The 23,393-nt window shown below is 38.2% G+C and overlaps 2 protein-coding genes across 3 annotated transcripts; one reads left to right on the top strand and one right to left on the bottom strand.

Annotated features, from left to right (window-relative positions):
- Nucleotides 1-384: 384 nt before the first annotated feature.
- Nucleotides 385-19,757, top strand: LOC149813491 (uncharacterized). The gene is made up of 6 exons (XM_089991466.1): nt 385-496; nt 1,573-1,811; nt 1,896-2,000; nt 15,670-16,439; nt 19,300-19,408; nt 19,505-19,757. Exons 2-5 carry the CDS (start codon nt 1,589-1,591, stop codon nt 19,315-19,317), a joined length of 1,116 nt encoding a protein of 371 aa, XP_089847592.1. The 5' UTR covers nt 385-496; nt 1,573-1,588; the 3' UTR covers nt 19,318-19,408; nt 19,505-19,757.
- LOC149813492 (putative tocopherol O-methyltransferase, chloroplastic) lies at nt 17,317-22,607 on the bottom strand. Of its 2 annotated transcripts, none has more exons than XM_089991468.1 (6): nt 22,206-22,607; nt 20,014-20,183; nt 19,767-19,871; nt 18,645-18,848; nt 18,281-18,383; nt 17,317-17,582 (listed from the first exon to the last, which is right to left on the bottom strand). In XM_089991468.1, exons 1-6 carry the CDS (start codon nt 22,543-22,545, stop codon nt 17,479-17,481), a joined length of 1,026 nt encoding a protein of 341 aa, XP_089847594.1. In that variant the 5' UTR covers nt 22,546-22,607; the 3' UTR covers nt 17,317-17,478. The 2 variants fall into 2 exon arrangements, with proteins under 2 accessions (XP_089847594.1, XP_089847593.1); XM_089991467.1 differs by having other exon boundaries at nt 22,197-22,605.
- Between the last annotated feature and the right edge of the window lie 786 nt (nt 22,608-23,393).

Genomic DNA, 23,393 nt, shown 5'->3' on the forward strand with positions numbered 1-23,393 from the left:
TAGTATGTATATATATATATATATATATTTAAATTATGGATACGTAGTGTTTTTATTTTACAGATATTTCCTGGGTTTTAACTTATTTATTTTAACGATATTTTCCAACAGACAAAATCAAAGGTCTTCAATTTCTACGAGGAGATTTTGCGGGCTCTGAAGCAGCACCAATCAATCTCTCCCTCTCTGGGTGAGTGACAGGCTGACAGCTTCGCTAGGGAGTGGGGACTTCTACTGCGTGGCATCCGACGTGGCAATCCCTTTCGAAATCCCCGCAGTCCGAGCCGCCAATCGAAGGAGTCGGGGGCCTCGGGGCCTTCCCCTCTTCTCCACAATCTCTTCCCCTCTCTCTTCCTTTTTGCAAGTTGTAACAACCCTCTCTCTCACCTTCCCTTTTTGCTCATACAAGTTTCCCTATATTGTGTTAGTATTGCGATGGTGGTGACATGAGGGGCCACCACCTCCTTCATTCCTGTGAAGTTGGCTGAATCTGTGGGTAAGTCTTTTTCTGCCTTCCCCCATCATGTTCCCCAGTGACTTTTGCTTCCCTTTTCTTTTTTGGGTATTTCTTTTGCGGCTTTCTTTGGTTGCCTTGTATATTTTTTTTGGGTTGATTTGAAACTTGTTTTTTTCCCTTTCTCTTCTTTTTATTCCCAAAGTTGGGTTTCTGCTTTCTCTTGATGGTCTCATTAATGGTTGGTTTGTTGGGCTTTTGGTGTCAAATGGATGTTACCACCATTGTGGTTTTGATGGCACACCTGCTTCTGTAGTGGCTGCTTTTAGGCGTTTCCTGTAGTTGCCTCCAATTTGGAGGTTGATTGTTTTTTTTTCTGTTTGTGATATTTGTGTTAAATCTTACCTTTTCCGCTTTCTTAATTTCATGATTTAGTTTTGTTTTTTTTGGTTAATTATATAGAGTCTTGCAACCGTACATCTTATTTTAGGCTCTGTTTGTGAGGCTTGCATTGAGATGGAAGCACCATTCCTATGTGTTGCGAAAATATGGTTTTGCCAAAATGTGGTGTTGAGGACGGAGTTGCCAAAAACATCCTCTTGTGAATGGTGTTGAAATGTGGTGTTGGGGCTGCCAAATCCACTCGTATTACAGTGTTTTAGCAACACCACTGCTCCCAAACAGCAGAGAGAATGAGAGCACTGGAGGAAACCACAGCGCACCTCTGATTCAAGGCTCTCAAACTGCCTTAATCGGGTTGGCTGTACATGTATAACTAACGGTCATTATCTTCTCTCTCTCTTCTTTTTCTTTTTCTATTTACTACAACATTCGCTCAAATAGCCATATACAGTTATACTCTGCATTTTTAGGTCAGAACTTTTTTTTTCTTTTCTTTTGTTCCTTTTTTTGGTGAGACTTTTAGCCTTTGGGTGTCATAGTGAGTTGCTTCTATGTGTTCAATTTTCATATGCACTTTATTTAGTGTAGGACTATTTGTCACGGTATCTTTAATGCACATTGTGGTTGATCTATCTGCATCTGTTGCTTGCTGTAATGGATGCAGATTTATGTTGGTTGTTATCATGTGTGATACTATTTAATCTTTTGCTGTGTAGTTCCTTGTCCAGATGCATGAGTGTTCCCAGCTATATCTTGGTCCTGCTTAAAATGAAATCAGAATCAGATGGGAGGCTCTCAAGAGGTCAGAAAACTACTAATATATATGGTGGAGGCCCAAATTGGGTCCTTATTGCCTGCGGTGCTTTATTGGGCACTTTGTCGGTTAGGCTCGGTTACAAGTTAAAGCAAGTTTTTGTGGACAAACAAATAGCTGACACTAGTAACACATCAAAAGGTCTGCTTGGCTTGGATTTTATCACCTCATTTTTTTGTTCATTGTTTCTCTGTTATGTTAACTTTTGACGTTCTTCTGCACTAGGGCATGCAAGGATCAATGCTAAAAGGAGATCTGGAGCCTGCCCATCACATTCCAATGCATATTGTTTCACACATGATGAAGACGGATGTTGCCATTGTGTCTCAGGTTCAATTGCAATATTTGATTGTTGCATTATATTAAGGCCTTGCCCACTGATAGTTTATTCATAGAATGGATAGATAAATGTGCTACATGAAACAATTATACTAGACTCCATATGGATCGAGTGCTTCTAGCAGGCCCCATACCCATGTCATACCATGTCCATAGGGATGCTGGTACTTTTCACTTCTAGATACAAATAAATTAGGATTTGGACTTGCACAACCCATTTTATCCATTTTATGATTTGGCCACCTTGTGGTCAAGGCATAGCATCAAATCCAATGTTAACTATATATTTGTTGATTAATAGTTGTTAGCTGTAGGTCTTACGACTCTTGTTAAGTTAAGCATCCATTAGGCTAACATGAAAGAATAATTATCTAGCTACTTTGCACATTGCAGTATGTGATTTAGAAACAGATTAGTGGAATTTGCTACCTATTTGTAACAAGATGACTGAAACACAATCTCTTACAAAACTTTTTGTCTCTTGCTATAATGAATTAGATATAGTAATATACTCAGAAATAGTTTATATCATTTAAATGATAAATATGTCTGAGCTACTAAAGAATCAACAACTGATGTTATGAAGTAGATAACAGATTCTGGAAATTGTAGAATTCTAGAATAATCATTACTCTCATTAAGCAATTTATGGTAGTTAATACGGGCGGGTTTATCTAAAAAGATTGCATTATTATGCAAACTGCACTAAATATATTATCTGATGCAAATGTTAGCATCTATATGGTGCATGGTGCAGCCAATGGCAGATTCTTACATTTGATCTTGCTGCACATGGGGCAATCTTTTACAATGGGTTATAGAATGTTTTGAATAACTTCATTATTTTATTTCTGCAAATGGGTGATACTTGAATGACTAGGCAATCAAAGCCATAAAGCCTACCTTTTATGATGGATTGTGGGCTCTGGAATGTGGAATATGCTCAATAGACTGGTTATGCTGTGTGAGTGATTGGTTGCATTTAAGTTATATTTGACTCATTAAGGAATCTCATATCTAAGAGCTATATCACCTAAGCTGATCCTATTATTGAGTTCATCAAAATATTGGAGCAAAATCTTTGTCACAGTTGGGGTCATAATGGTGCTACAAAATTGCATATCTGCTTGTCTGTTGGTTTAACATTTGCCTTTTCTATGGCGGAAACATTCTTGATGCCAAAAATTGCCAACATGATTGGAATACAACATGCCATTCAGGGATTTTGATGGTAAGTTCATATGAGTAACTTATTGAGAAATGACGAGGACCATATTTTACTTGTTGAAGATATGGTTCCTAGCTTGAACAAATCCCATATTTATCTCTTCAAAATCTTCTGGAATTATATCATTCTGATGCTTTATTCAATGGGTTTCATAAGCACACAATTTACTTGTGGGGTTCAATCAGTTCATGCTTATATTTGGTTAAAAGAAAAAAAAAAGTTATATCTCCTATTTTTCAGTTGACTTGTCCCTTGGCAACTTTTGTACAATTATCTCAAAGCTGTTAGAGAAAAGGCTTAAACGAACTTTTTATAAAAGTTTTTACTACCATGAAGAGCAACCTATTGGTGTACAGAATCTTACACTGCTTCCAATATTACAAATTTACGATTTTGAATTTACACCTTGAAACTTTTTTCATAATGTAGATCTTCTTTCTTTTCTTGTCCAAAAGGAGGTATCAATGAAAGACGAGTTCCATATCAATCCTGTTAATGAAGGTCCTAGTTAATGCGTAATTTGTCTTTTCCTGATTAGTATCTCTATACAGTGCATTGGCACAATCTAACCTTAAGAATGTAATGAAATAAAGTAGTGCACAAATGGTTGCCACTTATGGGCTTACAAATCACAAGAAGTGCACACAAACACAAGGTCTCTTATGGACCAACACAATTAATACAAAAGCCACTTATGGGCAAAGCAAACACATAAAAATGACAATTTTTATATATCAAAGTGCTCGAGAAAAACATTATACAAGAAGGGGGGTAATCCCCTTTATATAGACAAGAGGAGGCTCATAGAGCCATTGGGAGCATCCCAATGGCTCTTAGGGCTAATGACAATAATGCCCTTTACTGGAAATAGAAGGACAACAAATAGAAAAATAAAAAGGAAAATATAAGAAGACTAAAGTGCCCCTAATGGGAACAACCTATTATATAAAAGGAAATGACAAAAATACCCCTGATGGGTATTACCTATTACAACAATATAAAAAATCTATATATATATACATATATATAGGTATATATAGCTATGTATATACATCTATATATAAAACTTTAGCACTCTCCCTCAAACTTATGATGTGATTATCGAGAGTTTGTCAAGTAAGAAATGGAACAGGGGAAAAGAAAGCATGAAGAAATCGGCCTATTGAAATTCCGATGCCACATAGGGCAGGGTGATAATCTTCTTTAGATATTCTTTATGAATGCGAATCCATTTCGATATGCTTGGTTCTTTCATGAAATGTGTGATTGCCAGTTATGTAGATGACACTTTTATTGTCACAACATAACTTTGAGGATGATTGCATATATACTCCTATATCTTCCAACAATCCTCTCAACCATACGATTTCAGATGTCGATGGTAGCCATGGCACGATACTCAACTTTTGTTGATGATATAAACACTTTTTGTTGCTTTTTACACTTCAGGATACCAACGAATCACCTATAAAAATACAAGAACCAGGAGTATCATTGGAATCTCCTCCCCAGCTAGAATCAAAATATGCAATTAATTCAAGTGGATAGGAATCTATGTCACATGGGTGCAGGTGTGTGTGCGGGTGCGGGTGCGGGGATGCAGCACTTCCAAAAAACCTGGGTGCGGGGGTGCGGCAAAAAATAAATAAATAAATAAATAAATAAATAAATAAATAAATAAATAAATATATATATATATATATATATATATATATATAGGACTTATAACCAGTTTTTTTTTTGCTGGTGTGTTTGTTTGAAGACTTGTTACCCACGTTCTGCTTGTTGTGTACTTTGGCGCAACGGGACAAAATTGATGAACCAAAAGGATTGGCAATCTGATCGACCCAACCTGCTGCGTTCTGTTGACTGTCATGATTCAATCATGTCTGAAACTCCCTGGTCTTCAAAAAAAAAAATATAAGCGAAAGGTTTGATGTGATTTGTTGGAGAGAGAATCTTCATGAGGCCTACGGCTCCACCGCCACTGCCATGCCACCGCCTAGGGTTCTTCAAATTTCATTTTGTATACAGTTGCACACAGATCTCCGGTCTGGACTTTGGATGACAGCTAAAAGAAATTTATTGGATTTGACATGTGGAAAAGAGAGGTCTACACCAGGCTACGGCTAGAGCACCCATCTCGTCAGGAGAAAAGTGAATACTAATAGCCACCAAGGCTACCACCACCATTATCAATTATTATGGAGAGAGAAAATCCTTGACGAAGAAAGATCTGGATGGTTGAAGGACAAAGACTTCAAAAGGCTCTTGAATTTTGGTTTTAATTTTTGAGGAAGATGGATCATCATTTCCAAGTTAACAGTATGTTTTCCAACGCTGCAAATTCATTGTTTGGAGGCAGGAATAACATGGGATGCCAACAAAGCTCGTCAGATGTTGTGGACACAAGTGCCCCTTTATAAAACAAGAGCAGCAACAACAAGCAGACATCCACGCTTCGGCTGTTCCGTCCTTTCATTCTCTCATCACTACCTGCAGGGATCCAGAAAGGGGTGGGGAGAGGTGAAGAATCTGGAAGTCCTCGTCAAGGAATAGGCAACTCTAAATAGACCGAAGCTATCAAGGTTAAAATCAAAATCAAAATCCAGCAAGGGGCGGGTCTCGTTGTGCGGTCAGCTGTTAGCAATTTTTTTTTAAATTTCGTAGCCCATTTCACAGGGCAAAATAAAAAAAAAATCAAAAAATTGGACCAAAATGACCCTGGGTGCGGTCAACGCACCCAGGGTCAGGTTGACCGCACCCGGTGCCGCACGCACACCCGCATTGCATCGCGTCGACGCGGGTGCGGCACCTGTCTGGCTGAATCCCTGTGACATAGATAGGAATATAATAGAAGTCCTTTAGAAACAAAATTTTGTAAATATCGAATAATTCTCATCATAACACTCATGTGCACAATAGTAGGAGAGTGTTGAAACTGGTTTGTTGTATGCACCACATGAGAAATGTCATGTGAGGTAATTGTTATATAGGTAAGAGCCCTAACCGGTAGGGAGTGGGGTCGTCCAAGAGTATTCCGTCATCTATTTTCATCTTTGCATTAATTACTTCACGAGTGTCCACCCTCTTCTCATCAGTAATTCCAGACCTATCAATAATCTTAGTGGCAAACTTGGATTGAGTCAGTAAATAACCACATGGAGAATATGCTACCTTGATCCCCAAAAAGAATCTAAGGAATCCTAAGTCAGTCATTTCAAAATTTTGTTTAAGAACATTTTTAATGTAACTAACTTCTTGTTTGTCTCCTCCATTAATGATTATGTCATCAACGTAGAGGAGTAAAATAACAATACCTGATTTAAATCTCTTAACAAAATCTGCAGTGTTAGTATAATAGGATTTACAACAAAGCTTAATCATAACAAAATCAAATCTATCATACCAGGCTGTAGGAGCCTGTTTCAAACTATATTAAGCTTTTCTTAAATGAAGAATCTTTTCTGACGAAACTTCATATCCCGGTGGTGGGTCCATATAGACTTTCTCCTTTAATTCACCATTTAAAAATATGTTTTTGACATCCATTTTGATAGATGGGCCAATTCCTAATAGCAACTACGGCTATAAGGGTTCTGACTGAAGTCATCCTAGCTACAAGTGCAAAGGTTTCATCATAGTCTATGCCATGTTCTTGAGAATAGCTCTTGGCTACTAACCTAACTTTATATCTTTCTAAAGTCCCATTACTTTTGGTTTTTCTCTTTCGGGAGGTCTTCTAATTCTCAGGTTTTGAACTTTTCTAAAGCTTTTATCTCATCTTTCATGACACCTATCTATTCAGGATAATTTTTGGCTTGATTATATGTAGTGGGTTCAAAAAAGAACATTTTGGCTAGGCATGCTCTATATTGAGGGAAAAATGACTCATATGATACAAGGAGTTGATAAAATTAAAATAAATTTTAAAAAACATTTTGGTATGTCTGACCTTAGATTTTAAGATATTTTTAGGTATAGAAGTGACTTACTCACTCAGAGGATATATCTTATCTCAAATAAAGCTGGTTATAGATATCATCGCCGATTAAGAAATCTTTGATGACAAGCAAGCTGATACGCAACAGGTTGTCAATGCAAAACTAAGATTAGAAGATGAAACTCTTTTTGAAGATCTAACTCCATACCAACAGCTGATTTGATCCTTGACTTACTTATCTATTACAAGACCATCTATTGCCCATGTTGTGCATTCAACAAATTAGTTTCTGCATGCACCAACTATGGTGCATATGAGTGCCGTTTTGATAATTGTCAAATATATAAAAAATACTATATCCAAAAGGTTTTTCTTATCCTCTTTTTCTTTAGATCTAATTGCTTATATTGATGCAGTTTGAGAAGAAAATCCTAATGATAGTCTCAAGTACTGGTTTTTGTGTATTTCTAGGACACTTTTTTATACCTTGAAGGTGTAAGAAGCAATAGAAGGTATCTTTATCATCAACACAAGCTTTATATCGAGCCATAGATCTTCTCAAGGATATGTGAGTCACCATTTTTGGTCTTTCGAAGATATGCTATGACAATAAAAGCACTATCTATATTGCAAGCAACCACACCTTCCATGAACGATGGACTGTCACTATGTTAGAGAAGAATACTTGAGAGAAACAATTAAGTTACCCCATGTGACTTATGAATGTTAGCTTGCGGATTTCTTCACTAAAGCTCTTCCGTCACCTCGTTTCATTTTTCTACTTAGCAAACTTTTGGTAATCAGTGATCACACCGTAAGTTTGAGGGGGAGTGTTAAAATATGGTTGTATATGTTAATGTGTGTGTATATATATACACACATATGTATGAACATATGTAATAGACAATGCCCTCTAGGGGATTTTTGTCTTTTCACCTGCATGTAATAGGTACTTCCCATTAGGGTCTGATCTGTCTTTGTTTATATTTTCTTTTCTTTATTTTATTTTTGTCTTTTCCTTTTTGTATAAGGGTATATTGGTTATGGACCAATCTAATCATTGGGATCTCCCCAACGGCTATATTTATAGCCGTTGGAAGCATTCAAATGACTATAGACTCCCATGTGGTCTATAAAAAGGAGTTTTAAGTCCCCTCTTGTAACTATACTTTTCTTAAGCATTCTCTAGTGAATGAAAACTTATATATTTTTTCTGTGCTCTCTTGTGGTCACCCTTAGTGACTATTTTATGCACTTTTTGTGCTTTTGTATTTGCCATTGTTTGGCTTTTGTATTGTCCCTTGGTGGACTTGTGATTGTGCATATTGTTCTTAATCCTTGCATGTCTTTAGTGGCTTCTTTATTGTATTTTCTATTGTTTCCTTACATGTGGTTACTGATATTCTGCTCTTATTGCCTTGCTGTTCCTGTGAGAACATCGCCCTGTGTGGTTACCGATATTCTGCTGTTATCGCCTTGTGCGGTTATTGATTTTCTGTTCCTGTGTTCCCATCAAAATCATTTACCATGATCCGAGAGACATTTATGATAACTTTTTAAGTTTGACATCTTTCCATGGCACTAGGACATCATTGGGAGAGATGCTCCTGTTCACATGGGATTCTGGAGTGGTAAATGCTTCCAAATTTGTTTTCTTGCTGGGTGTTAATGGTTTGCAAGCAGGATCATTTTAAAACAGAGATTACAAGGTGCCTGTTGTTTTTCTCATTAGGTTTCTCAACTAATAAGGAAACTAGTCTTGGCTTTGGAAATCAGCCATCATTGATTTCTATATGCGCTGCATTTGTACCATGATCAGTCTGCAGAAATCTGGTAGAATAGCATTTTTTTTGGCTTCCCTTTAACTATCTAAAAGCTAAGACTAGGAGGTGTTTTCATAGCACAAAAAATGGCTAGTTTTTGTGGAAAGACATGAAAAATGAAGCCTTTACTGCAATCTCTGTTTGGAAAGACACCCCTGAAATCAACATGACCACCCCCTTTTTTGCAGTGGGTGTTGGTCCAATTTTATTTCTGTGCAATACTCTCTGCAGGGCGTTCTGCATGGAGAGTATTATTGCGTGTTGCCAACTCTTTGTTTTCAACACTGATACGGTTAGAGAAACCACTTATATATATAAACAGATGAACAAGGAACCAGGCATATCATTATTTCAAAAACAAAAAACTTCACCATCTTTAGCATTTTTAGTGGTGGAGAGTTTACCTATAGCGGATTTTCACTCTTTGAAATTTATGAGTCAGCTTTCAGCAAAACCTTTGGATAATTTGATTGCTTAGGAAATGCTGCCTTGAAACTGAAGTCTTGGGCTTTGGCTGTTTGTTCTTATAGATCATCATTTGCAGAGAAAAGAATTAGATCCTGACTCGTGGCTTGCTTCCTGTAGGCTATTCTAAGAGCCATAAAGGATACTGGTGGTATTCTATTGAAAGAAGGATAATAATATTATGTCATTTTGACGAGTTTAAATTTTATTGGTCTGTAAGGATTAATAATGCATATACAGTCCAAAAAAAGAAAGCAGTGCAGATACTAGTAAAAAATGATAGGCAAGATTGAGAACCATTCTTCATACGAAAATATGAGCTGACTAATTATGTGCAGTCTAGGTGAAAATTTTGCACAAATCGTTAATTTGTGGACAGTGAACTATGTTGATAAATGAAGAACGGTAAAAGGCACTTGAAATGATTGAAAGGAAATATGGTGAAAGTTTATCAATTATCAAAATAAAATATTCTGGGGCAGCCATGTCAGTGCTGAACAATGACCATTGAAGCAACATGGAAGATAGGGCCAAAAAGTTGACTAGAAATGTGCATAATTAACAGATTGATTCAAAATGGAATTTTTTCACTTGGTCCAATGGATGAAGCTAGAACGAGAGAGGTGATCATGTTCTGTATGTGTAATTATTTTGCCTAGAAGCAAAGGTACAAATAGATGAATAATATAAAAATGAGGTTCCACGACAATCAAATAAATATAAAGTAGCTTGAAACAGGATCCCTTTCTAGTTGACCTTTGTTGGCATCATTATCCATATATCAACTGCTGATGTCAAAGTCAGCATGCTGATGTTGAACTAACACGAGTAGCCTGCTATTGTGCTTCTTGGTACATCCACCTGATGAACATTTCTAAAGATTTGCTAATCTAATGCTTTGTTGGTGGTTTCAACAAACTAAATGGTATGAATTTGTGGAATCCACCCTTCATCTGTCATCTTGCCTGAATATCAATATGGTAGTGATTGATAGTTCTGAACAATTCAACATGTTTAGCATGTGTCCAGTCATGGGATTGGAAACTGCTTCTTTCTAGAAATTTAGCATGATGGCATGGCAAGTTCATGGTCCTAAAGAACAGATTTTCCTTTTGAGGATGAAAGGTTCCATGTAAACTTCCAACATAATCTCGTCTTACCTCATCATATTTATCTAGAAATCAGCAAATATATGGCTAGTCCACTAGTCTTTTGACCCTTTAAAGCTGAAAAGATTGGAAATGTTATGCATGAATCTCGCTATCTGGTTTTAATACTCTGTAGCAAAATGTAGTAGACAGCCCTTAGAATGAGAGGCAAATCGAGAAAAGAACTTTATGGTAACTGTTTTGAGATGAGAACCTACAAACTTTTCAAGTTTAGATATTTTGGAAAACCTGGAATGAGAGGGTGATCGTGTTCTTTGTGTTTTGTGGGTCAAAATAAGCATACATGACCTTAGAGATCTGGTCAAAATGTCTAAATGGTAAAACAAAAAACAAAAAACAAAAAAAAGAGAGAGAACATTTAGGCTTCAGTAATATAGAACAAAACACTGGTATATACAGGAGTATCATGTGATATGTATGATGCAGCCCTTTGTTATACAATATCCATGATACAATGACATCAGCGAAGAGATGTTTCTTGTGCCATATGTTATGTGAAGAATGGAGATACTATGGAAAAATGTCTCATATTATAAATTTAGTATGTTTCTCACAATATTTCTAACCTTATCATAAAGAAAACTACTACTGTGACTCAATTGTCATATAGAACTAAGAAATCAAAGAGAAGATGAGAAACTCATCTAGAAAAAATGAAGATTTCTTAGAGCTGAAGCTTTTTCTTTTATTTAACATAAATTGAAGCACTTTTACACATACTATCTTTGGAAAACATAAACACAAGATCCTATTTTGAGATTATGGATATCTGATAAAAAATGCCATTTATATATGGATGACATGTTATGGTGTCTTAATTTGTCAATGCCGAGGAGTATAGGCATTTCAAGTGGATATACTAGGATTATTGAAGACATGTATGGCAGCGAAGAAACTAGCATAACAACCACATAAACTGGGAAGTTTGTACTCCTTGTTATAGGTTGTATGAGGTATACTTTTTTGCATTAGTCACAAATGCGATAATCTCATCTCCATAAAAGATGAGGTCGAATGGTGCATGTTGTTTCTAACCAACATTCCACTAACTCAAACTATAGTTGGAGCAAGTGGCAGTATGGAAAAAGTGAATATCTAGCAGGATTGAAAGTTAGAAGAATGAAAACCAAATATGATAAGTGCAACTTTTGTTGATGTCAGAATGGGGTGAAGGTTATCTCTGAAACTAGAGAGGAAATGATTCACTGACCCAGTTGTCAATATTGGAAACCAGGTACTGAAAATTGTTTGTTACCATATGTAAACATGTGATATATTTCTCCTCAAAATCTCCATATCTAATATTAGTTCCAAAAGTTCCCCATGATTTAGTGGATTTATGTTATTTTGTTCTTGAAATAGCTTCTTGTCTTTGAACTTTGTACTTTCCTAAATAATAAGATGGTGAATTTGAGATGGCATTGTTAATGTGTTCAGTTTTGAATTGAGAAGCAGATAATAAGTTAGTTATTTTAGTTAATTAAGTGGTTGCCTCCACTAAGTCATAAGTTTTGGATACGCAAATGACTTAGGGATGGACTAAGCTCAGTGATGCTGATTATGATGATGACATTCGATGTATATGTTATCAAACTTTATCCTATTGAGAGGCCTCAACTTTGAGCATTTTCTCCATTGCCTGTAATACTCCGTCTGGCATGATTTGAGAGTTGTCTACTAACCTTTTTGAGAAGAAAAGCAAACATTCTCATTTAATAAAAGAATTACATTGAAGATACTAAGTGATGAGTTAACACTCAGGATGAGATGGTGATTACATTTGATGATGCTCATTCATCCCATAGGTAAAGAGCCAACAAGATGGAGATTTCAACTGAATACTAAGCACATCTTGCGGTCCTACTCCTCGAACCCCCAGGTTAGTTGGAGTTCACATTTAGCATTTCAATTTCAGTCCTTTTAAGCATGCACATCTTTGTAGTGCTCTCAAGCACTAACTTGATAAGGGGCATGGGAGAAATGCCTGCTCACCTAGCTTGAGCATCATATGTCTGTGCAAAGGTACACTGATCTCCCGTAATCGATGGTCTGAAGACCATGTTCGAAGGTAATGCAGCAAGATCACGTAAAGGATCCTTGCTGCACACCTTATCCTCTATTTGAACCTCTTGCTTCTTATGATGACAAAAGCCTGGTGGAGAAGCAAGGTCAGAGTAAAAATGGTTACCAAAAAAATTTTCATCAGTGGTGTCTTCTGTGGTAAGAATCCCAGGCGTAGAGAAAAGAGAAGTTGAGCTATCAATATGTTGGGCAGAGAGGCAAGCATCAACTTCTTTCTCTAAGATAGGGCAACCAACAATCTGAACAACAGAAGGGACATGCTGTTTCCTAGGATGAGAAACTCTAACATCCTCAATTGGCTGCTAACCTATTCTGACATTTTTCACCTTATACTTTGTCTATTTAAAGGTACCTTGATGGTCATGTTGCATTTGGTGCTGAACACACTTCAGATGAAATTATTATTTAAGGTCTGCTGTTTAGATAGTTATGTTCATTTCATCTGCATTATAATTTTTTCTCTTGCTAAAGGGTTTATCTGTTGACATTTAAATCACTTCATGTAAAGCATGTCAGCAACTGAACTGATAATGACCATCACTTCCTGTGTGCTCTGTATATGTTCAAATGGAATGAATGCTAATATTTTGGATATGCTGAATACTTTGCCAATAATAACTTAGCCATATATATTATGCCAAATCACAAAGCTATTCATGGATATTTTAGTCATTCTAGGGGATATGTTACTTAGTAATTTAATTTGGCCTCATAAGGAGGTCCTCTTAATTTGTTTTTTTTAATAAAAGAAAAATTATTAATTAAGAAAGAAATGTGTCGGGAACCCACCAGAATACATATTAAAATCAGCTAGCTATCATGTTCATGCATCCATAAGAGGTCCATATTAAGCCACTTGTTCCTAGCAAACATAAAGTACATCTGCCTGAACTGGGCAGAGCATAGAACAGCTTGGTAGATTGCTCCCTAAAAATTCTGTTATTCCTCTCAATCATACAGCCCACCATTCCATTAGCAGCCACCACCTCCATACTGAAGACTGACACTTTTCTTGAACATGACTGGTCCAAGCAACAAATCCTTTGTCCAAGATTCATGTCTCACATATACCTTTAGTTCGGCCAGCTCCAATGAAAGATTGTTTGAAACATGCCATAAGACCAGAGTAGCTGTTCAGTTGACTCTTCCACCTGCAATACATAATAAACCAGCTAGCTAACTTTACATCCTTCTTCTTTAGATTGACTTGCGTGTTCATGCTAGTGAAAGATAAGAGCCACACGGTAGTTATAGCCCTAGGTGATGGACCACGTTCTGAGATCATTGGTAATGGAGCCATGCCTGGCTGCATATGCTCCATAAAATGTCGGTACTGAAATGGTACCAAACCTGTCACAAAGCCACCATACTTTTATCTTCTTGCTCATATAAAGTCCAAATTTAGTTTCATTAACACCAACCACTCCTCAAACTCCTTGTCTTTGAATCATCTCTTGAATAGGTTAGATCATCCTGCATTCGGACCCAAATAATTATCAAAATGCAATCCAGCACCTTTGCTATGCTAAATAATGATGGAAATCTCTTAGCCAATATACCATTTCCAGACCATCTATTTGACTAGAATAGCAGCCTATTCCCTGCCCACAAATTTGCCAGAATATTTAAACTCATCAAAACCACAACCCAACCTCTGCAAACTCCTGAGTCTCTTTTCCATTTGTTAGAATAAATCCCATTTCCATGGTCAGCTATGTAGCTCATATTTGCTTTTAATCAAATTGACATGGCCTATCTTCAACACATAAAGCCCACAAACCCTTTGCTAATAGTGCTTTATTCATAGGGGTTAATCCTCTAATTCCCAAGCCACCAGTTTGAATAGATAAAGTCACTAGATTCCAGCCGACTAGAGTCCGTTCCTAGGCATTATTGGCTCCTCCCTATAAGAATTCCTCATCAGTTTTTGTTGGTCTTTGGCTAATCTTCTTTCAGATCTTGAAAAAGAACACTAAGTATGATGAAATGCAGGCCAAAACATGCTTAACTACGGTAATTCTATCAGTAAGACACAAATTACCATGAGGTCCAAGATTGAAGTTATAGTTTGTATTCTAATCTGTAATTTTCTTTTGAAAGCTTTGCAACATTTAATATGTTTCTCATGAATTTTATTGTGGCATTTAAAGTCATGCTTGAATTGAACTCATTATACATTTTTACTGAATTCCAATTTGGATATCTGCCGAGTCCACAAAAAACTGTGTTTGTTTCAGCTGATACCATCAGCCTGAGCAATAAGTCCCTTAATTCAAACTATGGGTCATTTGTTTTTATTTATTGAGTATGTGAGTTTGGTCAGTCTCTTAATTCAAACTCTGGCTCATTTGTTTCTATTTATCGAGTATGTGAGTTTGGTCAGGCTTTTGACCATCCGGAGGAACATTGGATTGCCATTAGCAGATGAATGTCTGCAAAGAGAAGCAACTTGAATGAAAAAGATGCTGCTTTCTAAATTCATAAAATTATCTTTTAGGAAATGTTGCATCAATCATATAGCTGTGCTGTTTGTTTGAGCTATAATGTGATTCAATTTAGATGTTTTTCTGTAAGCAGGATCTTTTGATGTTTGGATTCTGGGAGGTCTTTCTAGTATGTCTATTCTTCCCTACTCTCTGTGATGCATTTAGGTTTAATATTTCAAGGACCTGGGCAGTCAATCAATGATATAGTATGTGGTGTTTTGAACTATCACAACCATGGACTAACATAGGCCAAGTCACCTGTGACCCTCTGTGTTGATCTGAAGCTCTTGAAATCAATATTTCCATTTTGCATTTTGAGTTGCCTAAGGACCTTTCTGGTCACTTTCTTCTGAACCAAGCTCCGAGTCCCTCCAGCCCCTGAATTTAGTTTGTAAGTTTTACCCATGATTTTGGTCAGCTTGAAACTTCAAAACTCAGATTTTTTTGAAACTCTTGATTTACAGGTGTCCCTGAAGGTTGTGTAGAGACAAAGCATGCTCCCGATGGAGCATTGTCAAGAGACACTGATCTAATGCTTGGGCAGCTAGCAGTTGTCACAAGTGTGCCAGCAGAGGCTTCCGAACCCGGAGAAAAAGAAGCATCTGCCATTTGGGCATCCTCTCCTGAGCGCCTAGAGCTGCTGAAAAGGCCATTCCAGCAATCCACAGGCTCTGACTCTCCTTGTGTGTCGGAATCAGGTTCAGACCTATTCAGCAAGCGTGAAGTCATACACAAGCTGAGGCAGCAGCTCAAGCAGAGGGATGAGATGATACTTGGGATGCAGGCACGAATAACTGAACAGCAGAAATTTGTGAGTGAGCGCAATGTTCATGCGACCAACCTACAATTGCAGCTTGATGCTGTAAACAGGGATCTGTTTGATGCAAAGAGGGAGATCCAACGGTTGAGGAAGGCTATGGCAGACCACTGTGGATCTGGGGATGCCAGGTTACACCATGATAGAGTAGTAGTGTCTGGAAACAGGCAAATGCAGAACGGTTATATTAATGGTATGGTGGGAGAACTGGAGGTGAGAGATTTGGGTGCTGTTGACATGCCTATGATGGATGAGGAGAGAGAAGCTGATGGGGAGAGAGTTGAGATGTTGAAGAGAGAGGTGACAGAGTTGAGGGAAGTTATTGAAGGGAAAGATTATCTTTTGCAAAGCTATAAGGAGCAAAAGATGGAGCTGTGTTCCAAGGTGAAGGAGTTGCAGCTGAGATTGGATTCCCAGGTACCAAATATCTTGTGAGGAAAAGGAACCGACTTGTGCTACGTGGAGATTTTTGTGTCTTTTCTCTTCGAGTTCTAGAGTTTCTGGTTCCATGCAGAAAAAGCCTGTTGATTTCCTTCTCATCTCCCCTCAAGTCAAATGACATGCTTCTAGATGTGCTTCATGAGTGTATGAATACACGCTCACACACACACACACACATGCCCGAGAGAGAGAGAGAGAGAGAGAGAGAGAGAGAGAGAGAGAGAGAGAGAGAGAGAGAGGATCTACATTATTGCTGTTGTTGCACGTGTGAGAGGATGGAATTCGTAATTGTTCAAATTTCCCTTGCCTCAGGTCAAAGTCTTGATCTGACAGAGTCTCTTTGGCTTTTGCCCAACGTACACAGTTAAAAGCAAATACCTGATTGTTTGTTGTGTCTTCTCTCTCGAACATCCCACGATCAATTCATGTGCATACTCATGTCGTATAGCGTATAGTCAAAGAGGGTGTCTCCCTGCCAAGCAAGGAGGCTAGTACCCAAGTTTTTTGCTGCCAAACAAAGGGTCAGCTCACAATGGGTACAAACCTACTTGAAACTGCCTGACATGTCAAGTTTTCCTGTCATTAACCTGAAGAAGAAAAACACATCTGGCTCTTCTATTTTGTGGCGTTGGGTGGTACCATCCAGGACCTCAGATCCTTGGACTAATTATGAAGCTAAAATAAACCATTACAACTGAAAGATAACATCCAGAGTGGAATTCACTACCAGGTATTATCATCTATCCATATTGGAGAATAAAAAAGACTCCAAAACGACAATCACATCAATGATGCCTTCTGTTATCACACAAAGGGAACCAATTCAATATTTCGATTAATCATGTGCAAAAACTTTATACAACAAAGAACGCTTGATTTCGTATTGGCAACAATGTATAGCGAAATCAGTTGGTATCAAATAATATTCAACAGAAAGCACTAGCACTTGTACATGCAGATCAAATCACTCAAACATGAACTGATAGAGTTATGAGATTGCTTCATGTGGGGTTGCCTAGTCTGGTTTCCGGCAAGTGATGATGGCAAACTTTATGAAATTTTTCTTGTAGCCTTCGATCATCAACGGCATCACGATTGCTCCTTTCATAGTTTTCCATCCTACGTAGTCAGAAAACTAAATTAGTAGATGCTGTCTGAAGACATTACTTTATCTCGGGCTCATAAATCAGGTCTCACTTAGAAACAGAAAATTTCCACATTCAATCTCTTGAATCAATAATGTCAAGTTAGGCGATATTTTCTAAATTTTCCATGCACTCAATAACTAACATTTTTCATCACTGATGAAAAATGTTAGGAGCAGAGAAACATAAACTTAACATTCTTGTTATGTTTGTCAATCACTCTACTAGTGTGCACATGCAGAAGAGAATCAGAGAGGTAGGCACTGAAAAATCACTCAAACTTGGTGAGCAATGAACTACCATTTGTGGTATACAGCTACATAACTAGAACTCCATCTCGAGTTAAGAAAGAAATATTGTCAGGCTGACACCAAAATGAACCCCGAATGGTGTTGAATTAAGTCTTGTAAAAGCTAGTTTTATATTTGTTAAAAATTCTAATAATCAGATATCCATAATATGATTTTTTTTTTCACAATTTTATCAAAGAGCAGAAGGGTTTCAAGAAACTGTGGAAAATCTCTTATCCGGGCCACTATTTACGGCTATCATTCGTACCATGCAAGCCTTATTACTGTTGGGGGACAGTAAATGTATTTCAAATTGATGCTTTATTTTTAAAATAGCTCTGTCTATCACAGTGGTATAACTCCTATTTGGTAAGGTGATTACCAGTTCCAAGTAGGGATGTGAAGCCTTTGAAAGTGAACGCGGACCTTATAACTGCCGGCCAAAATGGTGCAACATAATCTGACCAGTTTGCTGTCCTAATATCCTGTCACAGGGGACAATCAAACATGAAAAATCTTATTCATCCAATTCCCTTTATTGAACACTCAAGTAATGGAGCCCGGATCAGTTAAAACAGTGTTTTACGAGGTTATTGTAAAATGCTAACACAAGATGTGACACTTGTCTTATTTGGCACCCGAAGTAGTTGGGTCCCACTATAGAGGACATGTGTCACTTTCATGTGGACGTTTTACACAAAATGTTTACCTGATCCACTCCCTAAGAGATATGGGGGATGGTATACCTTGAGAGAAAGGGATGCTGCAATACTTGTGTAGTCACTAACAGAGCACCATGCAGGAAGATAGAAGCCATCACATATCCTATTCAAGAGATCGATCTCTTCAGGCTCCAATGAGCTTTCAGATGGTAAGAGGTCCCGGTGGCACCATGTCACAATGATGATAGTTGCCCCAGGAGCTGCCACCCTTGCTAGCTCACTTACAAACTGTCAAACAAATGATTGTAATCAGTAAAAGCTGGGGAGATGCTCTACCAGCACAATGCATATAACAGAAAGTTTGGGCATGGCCAGCCCCATATCGGCTTTCACTAATTGATAAAGGTGCTGCGTCATCATCGCCATCATCAAGCCTTACTGATGCAGGAGAGGAGTACCATTTTATCTTGGTCTAAAGGATCCATCTGGATCTAGTTCTTAGTTTAGGGTTTTATCTGAGTTTTATTTAAATTTGGATCTTAATTATGTAGCGGTTTTATCTCATATAATTTAGAATTAGGGGTTTTTGGTTATTCCCTATAAATGCCTGTTATAAGGACTTCTGTAAGTGGTCTTGATGTGATTTTCTCATAAACCCTTCCTCTTTCTCTTTTCCCTTTTTCTTGTTACTTTATTTCTACTGTTATTTCCTTTTGATTAATTGAATTTTCAAGTGCAGTTTTTGCGAATCCGGTGAACGATTTGCATCACTTACCCCAGTTACGTAAAGTCAGCCTAGGAGTTGTTTCTTCATAAAAAGGAGTGCAACATGAGGACTTTATGTTAAGGTATATAAGATCTTAATTTTGTGCTGAATGAGTTGGTGTGCAATGCTACATTTTACTGGTGCATTAAGGGCCATAAGATTTGAATACCAATGTCAGGCAGCTATATCACATGGACAAGGCTGCAGATGCAGGGATACAACCATTTATGAAGTTTATCGATATGATTAGTATGGAAGGGGACACGGAATGAGAGTAAAACTGGAAATCTGTGAGACGTAGTCAGATACTTGATCAACATGCATCTACTCAAAGTTCAAAAGACTTTCACCACATTTCAGGTGCGTGCACACATTGAGACAATGGAATCCAAATTTGTTCCAAGCATGAGATGAAGAAGATTAATGGCAACACTGCAGACCTTCTTCTTGTCAGGCATGTGCTCGCCGCTCTCCATGGACCAAACCAGGTCGAACTGTCCATCCGGAAAGGGTTGATCCAGTGCATCTGCTACTTGGAAAGAGACCTGAGAAACAAGTTGGAATTGTAATCATCCATTCAATTGGCGAACTTGATTTATAGATGATGATGGTTGATTTTTCTTGTTGATCACAAACGTGAATACACACACACAAAAAAAAGATTGTATCAAGAGGACGGAAACTTACCTGATCTCCAAGCCCTTGAGATACAGACAGTTCATTAGCTCGTTGAGCTTGAAGGGGACTCAGGGTAATGCCAATACATTTAGCCCCATATTTTTTTGCCAAGTACCTTGAGCTACCCCCTATGCCACACCCAACATCAACAATGTTCTTTGGTCTCTTCCTTATGTCATCTGCAAAACTTTGGTGAGTAAGACTACAACTGCTAGTTAAAAAAACTTAATAAAAAAGAGCTTCAACTTCACTAAGGATTTGTTAAGAAACGGTTAGTCAGAGGTAGTTTATGCATTCGGAAAAGTGGCAGCTGCCAAACTTAGATTTGACGTGTCCGCGTCTAGGAGGTGGTAGTTACCAAATCCAAGATTTAATGCAAATTCAAGGAGAGAGGGCCTCAATTTCCCAAGTGCATAATAAACTCCCATCCCTGCTGCCAATTCCCAAATAGCCACTACCAAGGTTGTTTGACCAGGTTTTTACCAAATGCATATAGGCTCCCATCCCAGGTACCAATTCCCAAATAGAGCATAAGGGTGCGTTTGGATACCATTGATGGGAAAAATGTGTGTTTATGATAGTGTGAACTGTGAAATCACATGCCACCTGAGGTAGAGATGCAGATGGGTCAGATCTAGGATGGAGGTTTTGCAATTTTTGGCTGCACCAATTCTGACTCCCTATGTATTTAGCTGTTCCAGATCTGACCCATTTGCATTCCTAACACGAGGAAAGTGAAAATGCATGCATGGATCGTAGTTTCAAGAATTCAAACACCATATCCTATATGGTAATTTAAATTACAACAATGGTAAAGTATTTTCCCTTTTTCTTAGGAAAATTCAGAAGAACATGATAGAAGTTGATTCCTCCTAAAAAGAACCCAAATGAAAGAAATGCGATGTGATAGCACAGTTTTAAAGGTATTGCTATATCTGTTCACCCATCATCTGCTGTTGGGCCTCACAGCTAACAAGCTATACCTCAAAGATGGTAGGTGATAAGGTACATCACCACACTAAAAGTGCGTAATCACATTGCACCTGGTCCTCCCTCGAGAAATGCAGAGCCCATTAAGAATACTCAAATTAGAGAATTCTTTTAATGTATCTAAAAGGGAAAAAGCCACAGAAATGTGGCCGACTTTTCACCCTCAATCCCCACCAAAGAAATGCGGTTAAAATCGGTTTCTTAAAAAAAAAAAAAACCTGAATCCAATCGAATTGAATCAAACAATTGTTTGTGAATCAGCAACTTTTTACCATCTGATGACACGTGTTATTACACAATAAATTTTTTTTGAAAAATACTAAAAAAAATTAGATTGAAATGACAGGTGAATCGGCCATTTCTGAATCGACTAAGGACCAGTTCAATCCGAATCGGCCGATTCAGACCCATACTGACAACATTGTAAAGAAAAAAAAGATTGACGTTTCTAAATATCCTGATATGGGTCTTTATTCTTTGAAACTGTCAAACAGAGACCTATTCTTTCTCTCTTTCTTTCGGATAAGAGTAGAAAACCATCACTATAGTTCAGAAATTGTGGTGCCACATTCACCATGGCCCTTTTTTGGGTGTCCATGGTGTAAAAACTTCATGAGTTTTCTTTCCTTGCTCACTCACTGACGATGGTCAGAAAAGGCGTTCATCCTTTACTCGGTAACAAGTTAAACTGAATAAAACGACAATAATACCCTTATAACCGAAAGACATCCCTTCTCCTTTTTGTGAGGGTAAATATGTAATCCCAAAATGTTGGAGGTTAACCCGATGCCTCTTGTTTGTCACTTTTCAAGAAACTCATAACAAAACATTCAGAAAAGTGGAGTGTTCCTGAAATTAAAGGTAAAATGTTGGCCCTGAATGAAATTGCTCCAAGAAACAAGGGCCGTTTGTCTTGCAGTAAAGAAAAGAAAGTTTATCCAGCTAATGAAGGGGGCCGGGCCGATCAAGGCTGGATACCCTTGGTCCCACCATGTCCATACCGATCGGTCCAGGTCCGGTCATCGAAACCGGAATCTGGAAAGAAGCCAAACCGAGCCTTTGACCACTCCGAGTCCCCAAACCGATTCAATTTCGTGGGTGGCAGGAAACAATCACATAAAACATGCAAAAAAACGAGGAACGACCCACACCATACAAAAACGATCAGGATGAGAGAGAGAGAGAGAGAGGGCGGGGGGAACCCGGCACACGTGCGAAGCTGAGCGCCTCTTCGATCATCCGAATCTGGGCCGATCGGTGGTCGCCGGGGTCGAACCCTCGTGCGTGCGGGTCGTAGAAGCCGTGGTGCATGTGCTCGCCCCACACGCTCTCCCACGCCCCCGAAGACTCGTCGTAGAACTCCGCTATCCCCCTCTGCAGGCTCAGGCGGCACACGGGTCGCCCCGACAATGCGGATCTCCGCCGGTGAAGAAGGCCGCGGGAAGCGGACGTCCTCCATCGCGCCGCCCCGTTGACCGGAGCCAGAGGCCTAAATTTGGAAACCGGAAGCCGGAGAGACGGGGAAGCGCAACAGCGGTAGGAGCAGTCCATGGCCGATTCCGTTGGAGGGAGAGGTCGGCAGAGAGAGATGAGATGATTCTTGTTGTTGGTAAACATGTAAGCAGAGAGAGAAAGAGCAAGTTTACCATTTTACCCTTAAGCTATTTGATAAATTCTACGATGCCCTCCACCGTGCCGAGTCGTTGAAGAAAGGTAAAAACAAGTTGCTCGTAAGGGCTCTGCGTACCTGGCTAGGTGTATTGGCTTAAGGATTTTAAATTGAAGGAGAAGGTTGAGAGTTCAATATTCAGGATATGCATCATTTGCCACTTGATAAGGCAAGGTTGTGGTGTTTCTTGGCTAGGTGAGTCAGCTTAAGGCTTTTAAGTTGAATGAGGTCGGGAGTTCGATTTGCCACATGGTCCCAGTCAAAGGAGAAACTATCTCTAGTGGTGGGCAGAGAGTAATAAGAGTCGAAATCGTAGTGGTGGTTTCTTTTATGTTAGATGGACGAAACAAAACAGAAGTTTGGTGTCCCGTATGCATAGTGACAAAAGTTTTTATCGGCAATTTCTCGTTTTTAAAAAACTTGCCAGAAATTGAAAAAATTCCATAAATCTCACGTTTTTTAGGCAAAATCTTGGCAATAAAAAATTAATTAAAAATTATATAATTTTTTTTATAAACAAATATTAATAAAAATTATTTAAAAATAAAAATATAGGTTTTTTTTGGCGATAAATAGCCGTTTAAAACATAAATATTACGTTTAAATCACAATATTTATGGTTTTTCATAAATCTCATGATATTTTGAAAATCTTGAGAGAAATTGCCGTTTTAAACTTTCAGACAATTTCTCACCATATTATCGCAAGATTTTCATAAATCTAGCGATAT

The sequence above is a fragment of the Nuphar pumila genome, chromosome 16 (assembly GCF_984573655.1).
Source record: "Nuphar pumila chromosome 16, dmNupPumi1.hap1.1, whole genome shotgun sequence".
Lineage (NCBI taxonomy): Eukaryota > Viridiplantae > Streptophyta > Magnoliopsida > Nymphaeales > Nymphaeaceae > Nuphar > Nuphar pumila.